Raw genomic sequence first — 19,847 nt, forward strand, 5'->3', positions numbered from 1 at the left:
CCAGTGGACAGAAGCAGCCACCTCCATCCACATCTTTATAGACATGGATGCATTCTTCAGCTGCAGAGGAAAGTGCTGTTCCAGGTGTACTTCAGTGCTTTGCATTTCTAAAGTTGTCCAGGTCCCCTGGAACCCAAAGCTTGTTTAAAAAGCTCATCCAAAGTTTCAATTCCACAAAGCATCAGCTGTGAGCGTTAAAACTGCTGTTGACTCTGACCCCTCAACAACGTTCTGCAAGTTGTGAGTTTGTGGATTACACAGAAGGTATTTTAAAACTTGCCTCGCCTCTCTGCTATCTGCAAGTATCCTGTAGAAAGGTATTGCTCCATGTCCTGCTGGAAGGCTTCTTCAAAGAACTTCTGACGTTCCTTTAGCTTCATCTGCTGGGTGTGCTCCATATCCAAAACCTTCTGTGCATGTTCAGCATCTAGCTCGGCTGAGCGTGAAACAAACAAACAAATAAAACATGGCATGTGTGTATCCCCCTGACTCAGAATTTAAAAGCTACTGAATCAGTTCAATACTGACAGACTGTTACTACAGGCTGTTAACACAGGCTGATATAAAAGAAGGCTTCTGCACTTTGCAATTATACTTTAAAACTGAGAATACTATATTAAGCAGCATAACCTTTGCATCAAAGTGATGTCATAAGCATTCATCTCAGGGTGAGATACAGATTTCTTGAAGTGTAGAAATGCAACACCTGAAAGCATTGTCCATCAATAACCACAATTTCAGAATTCTGCCAAAAAAAAAGCTATCAGGTTTCTGCTATCATATGTACCCAATACGCATGAAAGTAATGCTTTTACTTTGAATACTGCAACACATTTCTAACACAAGTGGAAATATATATACGCATGCTTACACATATAAATGCACACACATACGTGTGTGCGTGCACGTGCGTGTGAGATTCTGTTTTTGTCAGCCTGCAGAGTGACTGGAAAAATCCTTTGAAGAACACCCTACCCGTAGCGTGGGTACATATCCACAGGAGCTGTGCAGGCAGCCTGAGCCAACGGGAGGCAGGTAAACAGCACTGGTTTCAGTGACACCTCCACACAGTCGTTAACGCTAATACACAGGGTCTTCTCTGTATACAGCAACAAAGAATGTGCCAGAAGACGATGATGATACGGACACAAAAAAAAAAGCAGATCCAACTGCCATGAGCTACTAACATGACACGAAGCAGAAAGGGCCAGGTCATACAGCTTGTACCGACAAACAGCGACAACCAAATTTGCTTATACGTATCTATGCTGGGTCTCTAGAACTCCCTCTTTCCTCCTACAGCAAAAGAAATATTAGATTGAATAGCATTAGAAGAACTCTTTCCCTCCCATTTTGCTCTACAGGAGTCGCTGCCTGCCCAGAGGATGTACAAAGAAAAGAATTGTGCTCTTTAGTGAAGAATAACATCTTCCAGAACAATAAAAAGACGTGGTAGCTATTGAAATACTAACTCTAGCCAGACCACTATTAGAATATGCTTTAGAAAAAAAAAATAAAAGCTTTTTAGGAGGAATATATCAACTGCAACCCTTCCTCTCGGAGTTCTCTGTTCATTTTTCTAAATTGGCCTCACGAGCTCTCCGCTTACAATAAAAAAAAGAATCTGCCAGCTGAGCTGCTGATGGAAAGGATGGGGGCGGCAAGAAAAGCTGCTGCTCTGGGCTGTGCTACCCATTAGGGGAAGCTCCAACACATACTGCTGGGTTAAAAAACGTCCGCGCTTTCAACCTGCAGACAGACACAGCTAGAATATGGCATCCATACGGATAGAAGCTGAAAGAGTGTATGGTTTCTAAGACAAGCCTCATGTCAGTCTTCCAGGGAAAATGTTACATTAACGATATCTCACAAAAAGGAAATTCATTAGAAGCGTTTACCATTATGGAGATTATTATCCTAATGCAGAACATGTCTTATTAAACCAAGCAAAAACATCAGAGAGCAGTAATTCACTTGCTTGCCTGCATCAAAGTCATGGATCATATACAGAACAACTGAGCCATGATAGTTGCTGAAAGGAGCCACGAAAATAGACTGACACACCAAATGCCCATTAAAACATCAGTAAATAAGCTGAAATCTTTTTTTTTTCTTGAAGCAGATTTCAGAAGTATGCATCAGTGTATAATATGTAAAGCATTTTCCTTTAAGTCAACATGTCTTTATTATCAGTTCCACTGTGGGGTACGATGACTGTGTTCCTTGGAGCAAGTCCCTTACTACAGTCTTGAATGATGAGCAATTATTAATATTATTATGTATGATGCAGAAATGCTATTCAATTGTAATAATAAAAGCCAGCGGCTCTCACTGACAACACAAATTTCCTGACTTTCTCAGAATATATTCTGACAGTTTTGCACTCTATATTGGCAGTTCAGGATATTTTTAACCCCAAGACAGAGACAGCATCTAAGTAACATCTGAAACTGATACAACTTCTTATTTAACACTGCACACTGTTTTTTCCTTTTACCTAAATGTTCTGCTAACTATTGAAATTGTCACTGGCCAAAGCTAAACAGTAACAACCGCCTGCTGTGCTGACATGTTCTAAAGAAACTCCAAATATGCCAGCTGAAGAGTTGTCATAGGCTTGTTCTCCAAAGTCACTTAGAGAGAGTAAACATCGGGAGCCTTGCTGCACGATTTCACGCTCTGTCAGGTATAATAAAAGTTGCTTGGCTAAGCAAAACCAAACTGCTACCTTTGGGGTTTCTGTTTGTTGCCAAGAAATGCTAAGGATGCCTAGATTAAACTAACTGTCAAACATGAAACCACAGAAATCAGGAGTATTGTTTCTTTCACAATGCTATTCAGAATTACGTTTTCCATCATCCGAGTGTAGTTTTACATGTTTATAAAACACTAAATAGAGCCAGCACCAATGGAGTTGTAAGACAAAAGTATCAGCCATACACCATCATAACTGTGCACGTCCACATATGAATTCTTCCCAGAATGCAAAGAGACCTGACACACTACTATTGCATTTCTCCTTTCACTGTAAAATTGTACCTTTGAATTAGTAACTGCACCTATTTCTCAATCGAACTGCTGTGCACAGAAGAAAAAAAGGCAGACAGACTGCACAGAAAATGCTAATTCGCAATTAGATGCAGACGTACTGGAGTTGCCATGATAACCCAAACAAAAGGCAACTTCAATTCTCCACCAGCAATGACTTCTAAGAGAACAGAACTAAAAGCAGGCAAGTATTTCTCAAATACTGGAAACTCAAGCACTGTCATACAGCCTTCTGCGCCATCCCCAGGAGCAGCCCCACCAACCCACAGCACAACCTCCAGGCGGCCTCTGCCCAAGCCCAAGCGGCAGCGCTTGTCCACAAAACTTCCATTTGCTACAAAACCTCATTTTCTCCAACACTGCAGAAAAACACACTCTCCCTGGCCTTGCACTCGCTACACAGGAGCTGGAGCACAGAAGTCTGCTCTGCCCTGGAACCAGTCACCCCAGGCTGAACCATCCCCTGGGTACTTGCACCCCCACCGAGCTGCTACGCTGCCCTTGCCTCCTCCGGCCAGGGGAGGGTTTAGCAGGAGGTTTCAGGGGATGCTCTACTTCTGCAAATACCTCAGTGGGAGAAAAAGCTACAGGCATCATCTGCTTCTGCCCCTGTGGAACCTGCCTGTACCAGTTAATGCGACTGGGAAAGTTGTACCAGCTAATTCCACTCATTAAAAGGACTGCCCTGTGCTCTTAAAGGTCAATGAAAAAGAAAGAAGGAAAAAAAAAACAACAACACCAAAAAAACACAAAAAAACCCCCAAAAACAAACAAAACCCAAAACAAAACAAAAAACAAAAACAAAACAACCACACCACAGTGCCCAGAGTGCAGTCCTTAATGTATTGATTTTCCCTATAGGTGTTCTATCCCTCAGCTTTTTTTAAAAAAGGAGGGTGGGTACAGAATTAAAAACAAACAAACAAACAAAACCAAACAAAAAATCCCCACCATATAGTGTGCAAATAGGCCAAAGACCTAGAAATCAAGACAAGAGCAGCAGTACAGTGTCATTACTTAGTACAAAGTCCATGTTTTCACATCTTAATTATCATTTCTGGTCTCTTTCTGTAGCCAGAAGCTGTGCTACCCAGACACTGTATTCCTATTACTAGATTAATTAAAGCTATGACCACAAGACAGATGATTGCTTAATGCCTTTACACAATATTTTTACTTACGAATGAACCCTATTTCTGGGAAAACCTCCCCCAGTACCTTAAGTGTTTGAACTAGACACTAGAAGAATCCAAATTCCAAAGGAACAAATTACAATAGCTTATAGCCATATACCTCAAGTATAAAGGACATTTTTTCTGATATAATTCATATGCCTGACATTTCCTACAAATTAAAACTCTGTGCAGTCAAATTTCTACCCTACCAACAAACTAAGGAACCATTTCATACTTCAATCTAAAACATTTTCCAGTTACGCAAAACAGATTTGTATGGCTACAAATAAATCAAATTAGAAGAATGACTAAAAAAAAATAACCAGCAGCTGAAAACATTTGTTGTTTAGATTGCCTAATGCATCCCTTAGACCTAACATGAAAGTGAAAGATGTCAAATTGTCCAAATGGATGGTGTTTTGGTGCTTTCATACTGTTATACAATCAGTTTATTTTCCTTTAATTTATTATGTTACTTTATAGTTGTCATGTGAACTGGAATCCATAAGTGTATCTGTTCTGAAGAGGGAAGGACACAGTAATATGAAAACCAGAGGTTAGACTAAATGCTCTTTTTCCCCCCCCTCTATAGTTCATCTGTTTTTTGTAGACACATTCAACCAGACCATAAAATATAGGCAAGTATTCTTCTCTGGGATTTTTGCTTTCACTAAAGACATCAGATTCTCAAGCAGCCTTTCACTGAACTCACTCCAGGCTTTTTGATGTTTCTCCTGCACTTGGGGTCCCAAAACTGGACACAGTATCTGAACATGGTTCAAAGACTGTGGAGTAGGGAGGATAATCCCTTCCTTCCCTTGATCTCCTGGCCACATTTGCACCCTCAGGGCCTTTCTGCAGGGCTGCCCCTGTTGCAGGGGCTCCTCCTGCCTGGCGCAGGGTTTCGCATTCATACCTGTTGAGTTTTGCAATTTTTCTGCCAGCCCACTTCTCCAGCATCTCTAGATCCCTCTGGATGGCAGCTCCGCCCTCGCTGTATCGACAGATGCCCCCAATTTGGTGTCATCTGCAAACTCTGTGAGAATGTCCTCCAACACCTCCCCAGGGAAAGACCAGCCCCCCGGCAGAGTGTGACCCATTAACCACTACCCTTGAAGCCAACCAGTTATTTATCCATCTTGTTGCCCATCCATCCAGACTGTAACAGCATAATCTGGCCACAAGAATATTGCGGGAGACAGTTAAAACCTATTAGTAAGCTGCCTATTCACTAAACAACTGAAAGTCTTCAAAAACCAGAACGATAAAAACACAAAAACAGACAACGGAAGAAAGAGACAGCCAAGTAACTTTTCAAGCACATTACAACATAGTAACTTATACTTGCATCTGTCTCATTATATACCCTTTTAAGTAAAAATATCAAAGCAACACAAGACACCAGGGAGCACTTCAAAGAATGCAGTTTTTCTCAAAAATGTTTAAATTATTCTTGACAGAATTTAGAATACACTTTGAGAATATGAAGGAGGAAGTTCAGAGCACTCTTGCACTATACTTTGCTGAGAAGTAGGCAAGCTTGGCAAAACTTGAAGACAACTTTTATGTGAATTAGATGCAAGGTCTTTCCTCCAAATAGGAGTGAAAACAAAACAAGTGAAAACTACAAGATTTAACTGGTTTAAAACTCTGACTTAACAGACTCTTTACAAAGTAAAAAAAAAATAAAATAATTAAAAATCAGTAAGTATATTCAAATAATTACAATTAAAAAACTTAAGTCCTGATTCACCAGAACACAAACTCGGGGTTTCACTGGACTTTGGTGACAGGGCAAGTGCTGGATTTTGCACCTGGGACACGGCAACCCTGGCTGTACATACAGACTGGGGGGCGGGATGCTGGAGAGCAGCTCTACAGAGAGGGGTCTGGGGGTTCTGGTTGGCGGCAAGTTGAACATGAGCCAATAGTGTACCCTGGCAGCCAAGAGGGCAACCATGTCCTGGGTGCATCAAGCACAGCATTGCCAGCTGGGCCAGGGAGGTGACTGTCCCTCTCTGCTCTGCACTGGTGCGGCCTCACCTGGAGCACTGTGTGCAGTTCTGGGCAACACAGGATAAAAAGGATATAAAGCTACTGAAGGGTGTCTAGAGGAGGGCCACAAAGTTGGTGAAGGGTTTGGAGGGGAAGCCATATGAGGAGCAGCTAAAGTCACTGGGTTTGTTCAGCCTGGAGAAGAGGAGACTGAGGGGAGACCTCATGGGGCTACAGCTTCCTCACAAGGGGAGGAGAAGGGACAGGTGCTGATCTCTTCTCTCTGGTGACCAATGACAGAACCCGAGGGAATGGCAGGAAGATGTGCCAGGGGAGGCTTAGATCGGACATGAGGAAAAGGTTCTTCCCCCCGAGGGTGGTGGAGCACTGGAACAGGCTCCCCAGGGAGGTGTCACAGCCCCAAGCCTGACAGTGTTCAAGAAGAGACTGGACAATGTCCTCAGACACATGGTGTGACCTGTGGGGTTGTCCTGTGCAGGGACAGGAGTTGGTCTCCATGATCCTTGTGGGTCCCTTCCAACTCAGGACATTCTGATTCTGTGACAGAAAAATCATCTCTGCTGGAAAAAAACCATACCTCATTCCAAATGAAATTTGTCTGACAGCTCTCTAAGGCCTGCATTTTCATGAAGAGATATTTTACTAAAATTAAGATTACTGAAAGTATTTATTTCAAAATATTCCATAAAAAACAGTCATTAAAAATTACTGTATGTATTCCTTGATAATTTCTAACTATTTTTAATAGATTTCATCAGAATATGAGAACTTTAATTAGTCCAGAAGTAATCTAGTCAAGAGGAAAAGCAGAGGTTTTACCAGTGCCCAATAGGCAGTTTCAACAAGTTGGCTTATCTTGGAAAGTCCCTTTAAACAAGCAAATTGTTTACTTGAGATCCTTGAAAAATACAGAATAAGCCTAAATAAATATCAGAATAACCTACTGAAAACGTATGCCCATGTATGCCAAGATTCCAGTTACTAAAGCAGCACCTGGAGGAAGAAGCAGCTTCCGACCAACACGACGGGAAACACAGCTTGGAACAAGGCTTCCACGTAACTCCAAACGTTATCTGGTACCAGGAAATCTTTGCAATTAAGAGATACTAAAAATATTCTCCACCAAACAGCAAATGCATGGATTGGGTTCTAAAAACGTAAATACGTCTAGGATTAAAATAAAAGAACCACACAAACTTTATAATCATGTACAAACTTTATAACCATATGCCTCACTGCATGTGAAAAGAATATTAGAGCTTGATAGAATCAGGATCTTTTAGGTCAGCTAAATAAAAGGTTACTGCATTTACATTTATTTTACTTCCGCAGTTTCCTTCAGCTTTTTTAAAGCCTTAGAAATATCATAATTTACAAGGCAGACCAGTGGCTTGCTACTGTAGATAAGAATACATCCGAGCTACAGACAGACTCCACCCAGTTAGAGTTTTTAAACAGTTAATAGAGTCCACACTGTAACTAATTTAGGGGTTCAAACAAGCCTAGAACATCCAAAGATGTTTCTAAATGCCTAAATACTTCCTTGCCCAACTGTACTTTTTCGCAACAAACTAAACAGAACACCTTACATAGCAGCTATATTGCACATGAAATTCTTTCAATTGCTTTCACCTTTCTCTGCAAGCTTAAAAATACAGCAGGCTGAGGACTTCTCTGCAAGGTGGTCCACAGCAGCATAATGGACTCTCAGTTTTGAACTAGATCTACTGTGGTTCAGAAGCAGTAAGAATGCTTTTGGCCATTTTATTTCTCATAAAAAACATCCTGAAACCTGAGCATATTTGCCTACTTCTCGAATTTTTTAAATTAAGAGCAGACAAATTTTCACGCCTGCAAATGTGCTAATCAGGAACAATTTTAGACTTGTTTTAATTGGTTTTAACTACAGTCAAAATCATCATGGATATACAGTTTTACAGAACATTAGGGTTTTTTTCCACACTTGCTTCAGTATTTTCCTACTTTCAGATGTGCAAATGCATGTCTTGCAAAGTATGGTAATGTTACAGCAAAAGCTTTAGGGCAGGAATTTTCTCCTCCAGGCCCATACTTGACTGCTTCTGGGTTAACAAGTCCATAATCCACCATTGCCCAGTTTCCTGGTTCAACTTCATTTACAAGAACACTAAGTAACAATATCTGTCTTTCTATTATAAAAGACAGGATTGAGCAACGTGACTTCAGTGGGATGCGAATATCACAAACTCTCCTCAGCTTGCAGCAGGACAGCCCCTGTTAGGAAGGGAGTCTCTAACACCCCACTTCCTCCTTTAGTCAGATTTCTGTCCAACTGAAAGAGAAGAAAAGCTGACAAGGGGAGGATAACATTAAGCTGAACCTCACTAGTATGGAACTTAAGTCAAAAATAAAGAAATCGACAAGCATCTGAGCTCATGTGCTTGTTTCCTGTCTCCCTATAAATCCACCATTTATAGTACTGTAAGAACAATGATCCTGTTAGTAAGATGGAAAGTATTTATTTTCACTATAAATAAACCTGACAATGTCACATGTGTCTTCAGTACATACAGGTTTATTTGTAAAGACAATCTGGTTTTAAAAATCTAGCCATACACTATAGAAAAATACTATTACAGAAATTGTACTTGCAAACAATTCAAATGACTCAGCACTAGTCTACCATCATGAAAATCTGTATTTAATACATGCACTTTCCAATTACAGTTTTTTCTGTCTCAACTCAAAATGCTTATTTTCAAATGGAAAAACTAATCAATAGCAAACCTAAACCCAAAGTACTTAAAATAGAAACCACGGCACTGCAGTATTCTAATTCAGGTTTGTGCAAGTCCATGAAAATGTCCCAAATAAGATGAATAACATCCCATCATCAAAGTACAAATTGATCTACCAAACATTTTAATTACTATTTTCCATTCTGAAAAGATAACTGCCTTTGCTTTTCAACTGGAAGGCCCTCAAAGACAGGCAAACGGCTTCTGCTACTACAAAAACAGTGCTAATCTTAACATATGCACAACTCTGAGATATTTGCCTTCCAGATCAAATTATGTGCATGCATAGATACATAAATAAATGATGAGATGCTGTTTTGCTGTCATGACACATTGTGCACATGTAGAAAACATGGGTTCCACAACATGGCAAATCAGTCAGCAGGTATCAACTTGTCCTTAAGAATAAGACCGAGCCCCAAACTCTTGCTTTGGTGAAACTATTTTTCACCCAAACTATAAGCAGAACAACGCCACTCAGGGCTTAACTAAATCTTGCCTCAAAAATGTGAAGGTGAACTGAAGGTGTCTTCTTTCTTACTAACTAAAACATAATGAGGGTTAATACTACATATATTGTTTTCAGAATAACCAGTTTTCTGATCTGAACATGCAATGTATTCCTCCCTCTCCAGAGGGAGAGATAGAGCTGCCAAAGTCCTACAGGCTTCAGAGCCAAAAGGAATGAGCTGCGCATTCGTAGTCTCTGTATAGTTCAGTGTGACTTACTTTACATTGACAGTGACATATTTTAGACTTGAAAAGAGGGTTTTTTTGTTGGTGTTTTGTTTTTGTTTGTTTTGTAAGAGAAAGTTTGGTACAAGTCTTAGGCCAATATAAGCAATGATTGCTCAATCAGAAACAGAAAAGGAAAAACCCCAACTTTCACAAAAAATTACGCAAAGAGAATGCAATTTATTTTCATATCTCTTCCACATGGTAAGACATTTGGTATGCATTATGTAAAACACATTCAATAACAGATGTGCTTTACAAATGCACAACAAATAACACTGTACTCTGAGGAAACTTCTATGTCCATCAAAACTCTTAAAATATTTTTATCCAATAGTGAAGGAAACCATTTTGCAAACTGAAATTTTGCTTGAAACATTTGATGCTGGAAACCATTCAAAATCATGAGTCTTCTCTCATCTGAATTGGTCATCAAACTAAAGTTCTGAAAGCACAAAGCCTGCGAGCGTTACTGCAATCAACTGCAAGATCTATTTCTTGGTTAACAACAGTGTTTTTCTGTTCATGCTAAGAACATTACAGCCTGGTTACTAAAAATTTAAATATGGCTTTTAATAGAGCCTAAATGTCACACGTTAAACAAGCAGCAAATATATCCCTTATTTCCACAACACCAGATTCTCTGTCCAAAGACACACATGAGGTACTTATGCTAAAACATGCACATCTAAATGTTTGGAGTCAATCATTCTGAAAGGACCAGGGATTAACTACAAAAGGCATGAAACAGGAGAAAGCATTGGGATTTTTTTTTTCCAATTTCTTTCTAAGTATAACAGGTGAAGGATTCTGCGAATTAAACCTGTATGTTCAAGTAGAGTAGTCAGAACTGCAGGACCACCAGCGAAATTGCTCTCTTCCTCCCGCAGAAGCCTACATGCTTACAATGTCAAAATTTCCCCATGCACTAATATTTTAAGAACACCACAAGCAAATCATTATATCAGTACCACACACAGAATATTTGAAGTATTTTTTTCTTGGCAACTTAGTCTATTTCCTCTTCCATTTCTGTCAAAACAACTTCTACAATACAAGCAAAAAAAATGCTATCAATTCGTCCTATTACTACTGGTTTTACTTCTTCATTCTTAGAAGTTGACAAGAATAAGGACCATTAGATTACAAATCCAGTCCAGCTCAAAACTGTTCACTTAATGTCCCCAAACAAATCTCAGCACAGACCACCTTTAGAAATCCTAGTGGTGACTAAACATTCATTATGTTTGATATGATCAGCAAAACTAGACCTGAAGTACCATCCACTCCAATAAACCAGCATCCAAGAGCACGCAAATAGTTTCTACAAAATATTCTACGAAATAACACGTGAGGGGACTTAACTGGCTAACAGACACACAAACTATCAGTTATGACAGATTGGCTTATTTTAAATATCTCTATTCTCAAATGCAAAACAAAGATACCATCACTTTTCTTAAAACCGAACATGTAACAATGCTATTTACTAGTAAGTTAATTTGGAATGTTAGCAATAGCATGTGTTTTTCAGACTTTTCATACTACTGTAAGAGAGATCTCTCCAAAGTATACGATAATATTCTCTTACAAAAGTGTTCAATCAATGGGTTGCTTTTAAATTCAGCCAAACAGATAGTAACAACTATACAGGCACAATAAAAGACAACAACAACACAAAATCATACTACATTTCAAAGAGAAAAATGTGTTTGAATATTAAAAAAAAAATACTTTTTCAGAATATACTACTATATTTTCACAGTTAAAATTCCTCATTTTCTGTGAAAATGAGGAAACAGGGCATCTTATGATAAGTGCAGGAATACACATCAGTGTGCTTTTTTCCACTGAACATTTTTTATTTTTAAAAACAAAATAGTTTATGTGAAAGAGAGAAACAATTTAGTTAGGACATGGATTGTGATTCAGAGGTAAGGCAATTTTCAGCATATCTGTTCTAAAGAAAGGATATTGAGTTTAAAATTTTTAATTAAACACTTTAAGCTTTATTCCATGCAGCCAGCGTTGATATACTCAAAACCATTCCACTTGCTACTTAATTCCATTTTTTTACAGAATAATAAGTGGTCTAGAGCTCAATAATAACAGATCTTAACACAAAAAGCAGCCCAGACTTGGAACTGCTCCAGCAGTTCCAACTTGAAAAATACTGTCTTTAAATTGCTCAGTTTTAAGAGTAAAATTATTTCGATGATCTAGATTTTTTTCTTTTTTTTTTTTCTTTAAGATAAATCTCTTTTGGAGAAAAATCAGAGTCCTGAAAGACGATCTGCACTTACTGGCTTGCTGACTTTTTTGTGTCCATCTTCTAGCAGAATTGTTCTAAACTGTTCAAACTTACATCTTTAAATACTGAAGGTAGAATAAAGGTCATCTTTATATATAGTGTCAAAGCACTTACATAATTTTACTGGTAACTCATTACAGTTCTCACGACTTCGCCATGTCTATTTTTTTAAAAGCATTGAAGGAAAAACCTTTAAGAGCAACCTATACTATACAAGCAGATGAGAAGCAAACCAAAGCCCTACCTTCCTTGCAGTTTGTAAACTACGACAGAAGAGTGTGGCTTGGTTTACTTTTTTGTTTTGTTCAACCCTGAGAAATGTCTCATGCTTTAGATCTTCCAAGATTTCAGTATTCCATATAGTAGCCAATATTTGCTACTAACAGTAAGGGAAGCTACCAGGTCACACAACATATTGGTAGCTTTCAAATTTTTACCATGCTTATTCTTTAAAGACGACCAGAATAAACTAGTGCATCAACACTGGTAACACCAAGGTGGAACATCACTCACCCAAAAGACAAACCTGATTTCATGGTACTAGATCAAATTGGCACCAAAAGGAACACGGGTGGTTGCACACAAAAATAACTCTTCCGGGCCAAACTATTTTGGTGGGGTTTTTTTTTTAGTTTTGTGGGGGTTTTTTGCTTGTTTTGTTTGTTTGGTTGGTTTTGTTTGGTTTGGTTTGTTTTTTTTTAAGAGGATCAGCCCTCATCTGTCCTCCTGCAGCTGGCATAGAACTGACATCATGTGTAAAACCATATTGTCAGCTTCAGCTAAAGCCATAATGGCAACTGAGTTCACTCAAAACTATTTTTGCAGTTTTGCCATTATTTATCAGTAGCAGCATAAGGCATTACACACCACATTGTAGTTTTAACTTGTGCTCATATTGGCTTAGTTTGCAGTAACAGATAAATTGATTTATAAAGGTTCCTGTTCAAATTAAACTGATTTAAATGACTGCAACATCAATTTTGCAAGTACTGTATTAGGCTCGTTTAAAAATATCGTGCAAAAACTAGCAGGTCTTTTCTCATGTGTGCAAGATCTAAAATCTTAATACCTTTAGATTAATAGATTAATTTAATTAAGATTAATGGATTAATTCATTGGGATTAAATACAGCTAGACAAGTTTCACTGGTTAACATAACTAAGTCATCCATATCCTCATAAAAAGAGTGTATTTAACAGCTAAGACTTTTTCCTTATTTGATGTTCACAGTTTTACACCTGTTTCTTATTAGGAGAAATAATTATCACTAAAGCAGTATAAGACTTTAGGTCCATCAGTTGCTTAGCCCAAGACCTCAATACATATACTTATATAAAATAACGAAAAGAGAGACACCCACACAGCAAACGAGGGAGAGGATGGAGCAGATGCATGATGTTACTAATGCATCAGCAGAGTGCTAAACAAGGGAGAAATATGAAAGAAAAGGAGATACAAAGAGTAATGAAGATGGGGCAGGGGTGGAGGGGAAGGGCAACTGACAACTCAGATTGCTGAACAGAGCTAATAAATAAGATATGATCTTTTACTCTGGATTTCTCCAGTCTGGTAGAGATTAAATAAATTGTGAGGAGAAAAACGATACTAACCAGGAGAAAGAAATTTAAAACGGAGGCGCATATTGAAACCAAACACCAAGAACAAAAAGCCACTGCAATAAAACTGGCTGTTACCAAAGAGATACGCACTACTCTGCCAGACAAAAACCTAGAGACTGTAGGGACAATTACGAGTGAGAAAGCACATCCTGTGTGACCACCAATGACTAAACCCTATGCCTACAGCAAGAATGAACTGACAGATGACACCAAGGATACAGTATCTTATTCAAGCAAACAAAGAAAATTCACCTAAAGGATGCCTAGACATCAAAGTGACAGTGAGGAGTGAATAAGAGCAGAAATTCAGGAAGCTGATAAAAGCACGGACAAGGGGGAAGGGAAGAAGGAAGGGGGCTGACTGAAGAGGGAAGTCAATGTAATTAGGGTTGTGGAACCTGTAAAATTCGCTTCCTGTGAGATCACCCCTTTCAACACAGGCAGCTATACAAAATCTGTCTCTTACTCTCTCCCCCTCACCTGTTGTTTTTTTTTTTCCAGTGCACAGATGCCAGGTAGGTCTTCAATATCTCTTGCCACATGCTGGGACAACAGGCATTAATTTGTGCCTGTGCTGCACTACAGAATGAAATGAGGAATTAATTCCCCTGACAACTGTATTAATCAACATCTGCCATTTGTATGTGCTTTAAAAACATTAATCTTTAGGCCAACTAAAAATACAGAATACTTAATTTATATTCTTCTCCCTATCTCCTGAATATGTATAAAGCCCTCCTAATTTAATTTTTAATTTTATTCTTTAGAATATTTTAGTAGTAATTAGTCACAGGTACTTTAAACCTCACAAAACGCATGCACTTTTCCTGCGTACTGTAAACATGCAGCTGATTTCTGAAAAAGCAACATTTCTTAACTATTACTCTATTTCTCTAAGCAGCACTTCTCTACACTATGCGCCATTTTCTATAGCGATGAAAATCACATACTAAGTCTTTACAACAAGTACAGCCACCCCCACCTGTAAAAAAATCAGAGTCCCTACAGAACCACCCATTGGTTCTGAAAAAGAAAACAGAACTGCTGATTTTTAAAGCATTAAGATAAACAGTAAGCAGACACGTACTGATCCTACTCCATGGCAAATTCTTCCTCAATTTCATATCTAACATTGTATAACATGCCTCTCAAAAGCTAAACATCCACTAATTTTAGAGAAGGATACCATTAGAACACAATATGGCCTTTATTAAATATGAATTATTTGTTCACAACATATTCGGCATGACAGCAGGAAATCATTGCCTTCAGGCCACCATTATATCTGCCCTGTTTCCTTCTCTTTTTTTCCCCGTCATCATACATCTGCTTTGTCAGCTCCAACAGCATCCAATTTCCATGGGCAAAGAGCAACTATTTTTATTTGATATTAACACAGAAATGAAATTGTGAACTTTAAGATTTAAGTTTTCAACAGAGATTAAGGCAGAGTGTTTCTCACCTCTTAGCTGCTGTAGACTCCCACAGATCACACCTCATTTGATTTCACCAGTTTCATGCCAGGAAAATTTAGTTCATAGCCATGAAGACCAAAATTTATTTGTTGAACAAAAGATTAAATTTGATGGAAGTGGGTTACAAATAATATTATGGGATCTACACATTTGATGTTCAGGCTTTGGAACGCCTTTTAAAACACAAAGGAGACACGCAAGATGGGACAGTGAAGGGCAGTTAAAGAACAAACTCCTCACAAGACCTTAATGAATCTGATCTGTCCTGGGGCTAGGCCAACAACAGAGCTCTGGAACACAAAGAACATCATGGCCATGAAGTTCTGCCACAAGAAACACAGCAGGGACAGCATCTGGTACAAGAACCACCCTCAATATCAGTTCCTGAACACATTAGACATTATAAACAAGGCTTGAGGTGGGCATGAGAATCAACCCAGAAATACTGCAGGGTATTCCTGTTCTGTTGATAGAAGTATCTTTTCCTCAGGATTGAAAGTATCATGTACCAAGGAAGGTGTTCAGCAAATGTTGAACTTCAACCTATTGTGATGCTCCTGCAAACTATCAAATCTGTTTATAATAGTGACTATCCGAAGCAAATGAGAACTGAAGCATGCAAAAGGAATCAAAGTAACATCATTATTATTATTTCATGCTCTATAAAACTGTAGATGTTTGGTAAAAAGCCTCCTATTTTGAAACATGTTGCTGATACTATTCCTTTTAAATTATTTTTCATGCATTTCTTACTTATTAAACGAGTTCCCTTGACAATATATATGCAGTAAATACAGTATCAACATCAAACAGTGGCTGCATCACACAGACACAAATCTAATCATAAAGTGCTGAAATTTTGGTCCAGAAGGAAGGAAAAAGCTGCCAAGGCTTGATAATACATGAAAACTATATTTTCAAAATAAAACTGGTAAATTTGGTGCATCATGCAAAAAAGCAATAAGTTGTTCACAACCAACCATAAAATACAAGACTGTAGATGTTCATGAAGCATTAATTAGTTCCCATCTTTCACTCAAAAATCCAAATTATCAGGTTCTAAGTAAAATGCTAGTTTGCCAGTATATATTCAGAACAAGGGATTTTTTTACAACATGAAACTGTTTAAAATAGAATATGTTTTACATATTTCATTAATTTATTTTCATGAATTATATTTATATATTGAAATATCTATACAGATGTAAAACCCCTAAGGCAATTTTAATAAAGACAGATGTATAAGTGCCCACTTAAGCACAAATGCATTGTACTCCACGTATTACAAATAATTTCACATATGAACACCACAAATATTACAGGGCTAGAATGAACTGCATTTTGCTGAAGAAGTTTGCAAGGTAGCAGTTTTCACTTACCATTCAAAATAGGACAGAAATTATATGCTTGCACACTGCTATTACAATCAATTTTTGAAGTGAAAACTGTAATCATATCAGCAGCTACTAAAGACTGATGGCCTGCTTTTTCTAACACTAGTTTAGTGCTTTCTAAATAGTAAATTGAATTATGATACTCAGCCTGGGCGGGGGGGGCAGGAATCAGAAAAAAGCCTGAGAGATTGCAGTTTATAAGCATACACATATGGCAATGTATTTAGAAATTAAAACAAAAAATGAAGAACATATATTTGCAGTGAACCAGCCTATAATAATAATATAGGTCATATCTGATGCTTCTCTATTTGGAAATACCTCTCGTGATCAGATCTGGGGACACAGAGTTCTGCTCACATTTAAAGTGAGACTTTAATGTAGGGCATTTCACGTTTAATTTGGCTTTAAATATTCTTCAAAAGTACTAGGAAGCTGAAAAGATTTTGTCCTTCAACCTTATTCACCTATAGGAACAGATCTGAGAGAAAGGCAGCAGTCAACTAGTCAAATCAGCAGTACTGGAAGCGTAATATATTAATACATCCAGAGTCACGGAGGTTATGTAAACTGATACAGCAAATTAATACCAATCCTTTGCTGCCTCCCAAAATACAACCTACTCAGCTACTCAGGCATTACAAACGATATCTCCATTTCAATTCTAATTGAGGAAATAAATAAATTAATAAATAAATAAATAATAGATAAAAGACTAACTGTCAGAAATTGAGATATCTTCTCATTCAAGAAGACGTCATCTGGACGTCAGAGCTGAGGCTTATCCAGTAAGGTGGTACCCAAATGTGCCATCTGCACTTTCACTGCCCCTGTTGCATTCATCCTGAAGACACACACAAAATTCATGTTTTCCAGATCACTCCCAAGATTTTTGTAAAGAGATAAAAAAGGAGGTCCTGCAGAAAAATCACTTCTCAGGTGTTAGGCAGACTGGCCTGCACCTAGCCAAGAGGTAACAGTACAAAGGAACAATATGAAGAGGCTGAACTATATAAGAGCTATGTTAAGAAGTAGTAATGAAAAACACTTCTCCAGGTATACACACTTTATGACTTGCAGAATTTAACAATGTCAGTATGAACCTGGAGGATCCTGAAGTGTAAGACTCCTAAGAGAAACAAAATACTTGCCCAATATAGTCTTAAAAAAAAGTCAGAGCACAAAGAATTCTTAAAATAGAAGCTAGCAAAGCGCATTATATTGTCAGAGCAAATCTGTCTCCATCCCACTAGAGATGCTAGCTCAGTGATCCGCACATAACTCCACCTATCTTTTAAGGCAAAAACTGTGCTAGTATCACTGCTTGTGGGCTTTAATGCAAAGTCCTGGCAATTGGCCGAGACTCTGGAAGGCAGGGCAGGCAGCTTTTAAAATTTTCTTTTCAGGTCATGACATAAGAGATCACTCTGATGTCCACTAATGCTCCATTTACAAACACAGAGGGAAGTCAGCAATTTGTACTTAGAGAAAAAAGGAAGACACTTCTGAAAACAATGCTACATTGTACAGAAACTTCATGTTTAGGCAAGTTATCTAACAGTTTCCACAGAGCTTAGTAAAACATAAAACTGAGAAAATATCACATACTAAAAGGAACTGAAAGTGAAGGGTAAACCAGCATATTTTTATTCTAGTGAACGGAGATGTTTTTAAATGCAAGCTTAAAATTAAACAAGGAAATGAACACTTCAAACTTTTTTTTTTTTAATCAAATTTTATCCTGTCACCTATGCTCAGAATACAAAAAGTCATATTCATCAAAGAAATGGCCAAACTGAGTTAGAGTTCAGAGCATTTTAAAGCTAGTAAGTGATATCTGGAGCTTCTGTCTATCTACAAAGGAATCCAAAACTGGGTTTGGGAGTTGGGATGTTGTTAAGTCTTCTGGCAATGATAAAAACCAAGAGCTTTCCCACATTTTACTCAGACTTGTCCTTTTGAACAAAGTTAAATTATGTACAGTCTTGTGGCTTTATACAGAACTCTTTACAGCAGCCTTTGCCAGCAGCCAGATGCCATATTGCTTCTATATCAAAATAGCAACTAAGAATGATGGGTAAGGACATTACTGGAACAGGGATCCAATTAACAGAACATGGCAAAACTGACATTTATATAACAAAGTTTCAGGTTAGTCATCAATGACTAAATTTATACTACAGAGCTATTAATTCTCACCCTTTGTAGACAGAAGAGCAGCATTTTCCAAGTAGCTCACAAAACCAACAGCTCATGAAAGAAACTTTTCTGCCCAACACATTTCCATAAAAGTTGTTCAAATACTCGTATGTTCCTCCTTCCCAGTAATCTGATGACCGGGTTAAGTCAGGAAACAACTGACGCTGGACAAAATAAAAGACTGAATGGTATCACAACATAGGCAGACAGTATTTTCAGTGCTGATAGGATTTAAGAAAGCTTCTTTGCTGAATTAATACTAGAACAGTTTAACACAATTAACAATTAGCTGGAGGCATACTAATTACTACAAAACACAACCCTCAAACCACCCCACCACACACCAGCCTTTCAAGAGTTTTGTCTGTTTTTTTGTGATGCTGATCCTTTCAACATGTTTACATGTGCAAGTCTCTTTGCCTTCCCTCCACCAAACAAGCCAACCCCTCCTAGCATCTGGTGAAATAAATTTTCTTTTAACTCAATAGCTTCTCTAACACCGCTTTTCATTTGCAGCTGTCCACTGGAAATATCATGACTGATCCATCCCTGGCTGTTATTTAGCCTGTTCACAGTTTAATTAATCTCAGTAGTTCATTTCTCAAGCGCGACTTCATGACAGAGATTGTTTTCTTCCTAAATACTTTTCGCTCAATAACCTGCCACTTGCAGAACCTTTTGGCCTGCTATTAACTACCAGAGGACAAAAAAAATCTATACAACTATTTTTATTTTCTGGATGGTTTACTGCTGTTAGAGTCACCTGTTTTCAAAATTTAACCTGCATACTTGTGCTGCTGCCCAAACAAAATATAGAATATCCAAGCCAAAACAGAAGCAGATCTAGTAAGTCTTTCTTAAAGTTTTATATACATATATATACACATATATTCTTATACTTTTAAAAGATACACATTTTACACATATACAAGTATGAATCTTAAGATACACATTTTATATATATGAAATATGTGTGTGTATATATAAAATATGTATCTCTTAAAAGTGTAAGAATCATACATAAATAATATCTTGCTTGCAGAACCATACTGAATTATAACCTTCATTCAAAAAGCCGCAATACACATTTTAAAATTG

At 37.9% G+C, this 19,847-nt stretch overlaps 1 protein-coding gene across 3 annotated transcripts in view; it reads right to left on the reverse strand.

Moving 5' to 3' along the window:
* DTNBP1 (dystrobrevin binding protein 1) overlaps positions 1 to 19,847 on the reverse strand; it is a 73,099-nt gene that overhangs the window by 6,046 nt on the left and 47,206 nt on the right. For all 3 annotated transcript variants that reach the window (XM_065052358.1, XM_065052359.1, XM_005512534.3), the window contains exon 8: positions 281 to 436. In XM_065052358.1, coding sequence (XP_064908430.1) covers positions 281 to 436 — 156 coding nt within the window. The remainder of the gene's footprint in view (positions 1 to 280; positions 437 to 19,847) is intronic.

This window comes from Columba livia, chromosome 2, assembly GCF_036013475.1.
Source record: "Columba livia isolate bColLiv1 breed racing homer chromosome 2, bColLiv1.pat.W.v2, whole genome shotgun sequence".
NCBI classification, from domain to species: Eukaryota; Metazoa; Chordata; class Aves; order Columbiformes; family Columbidae; genus Columba; species Columba livia.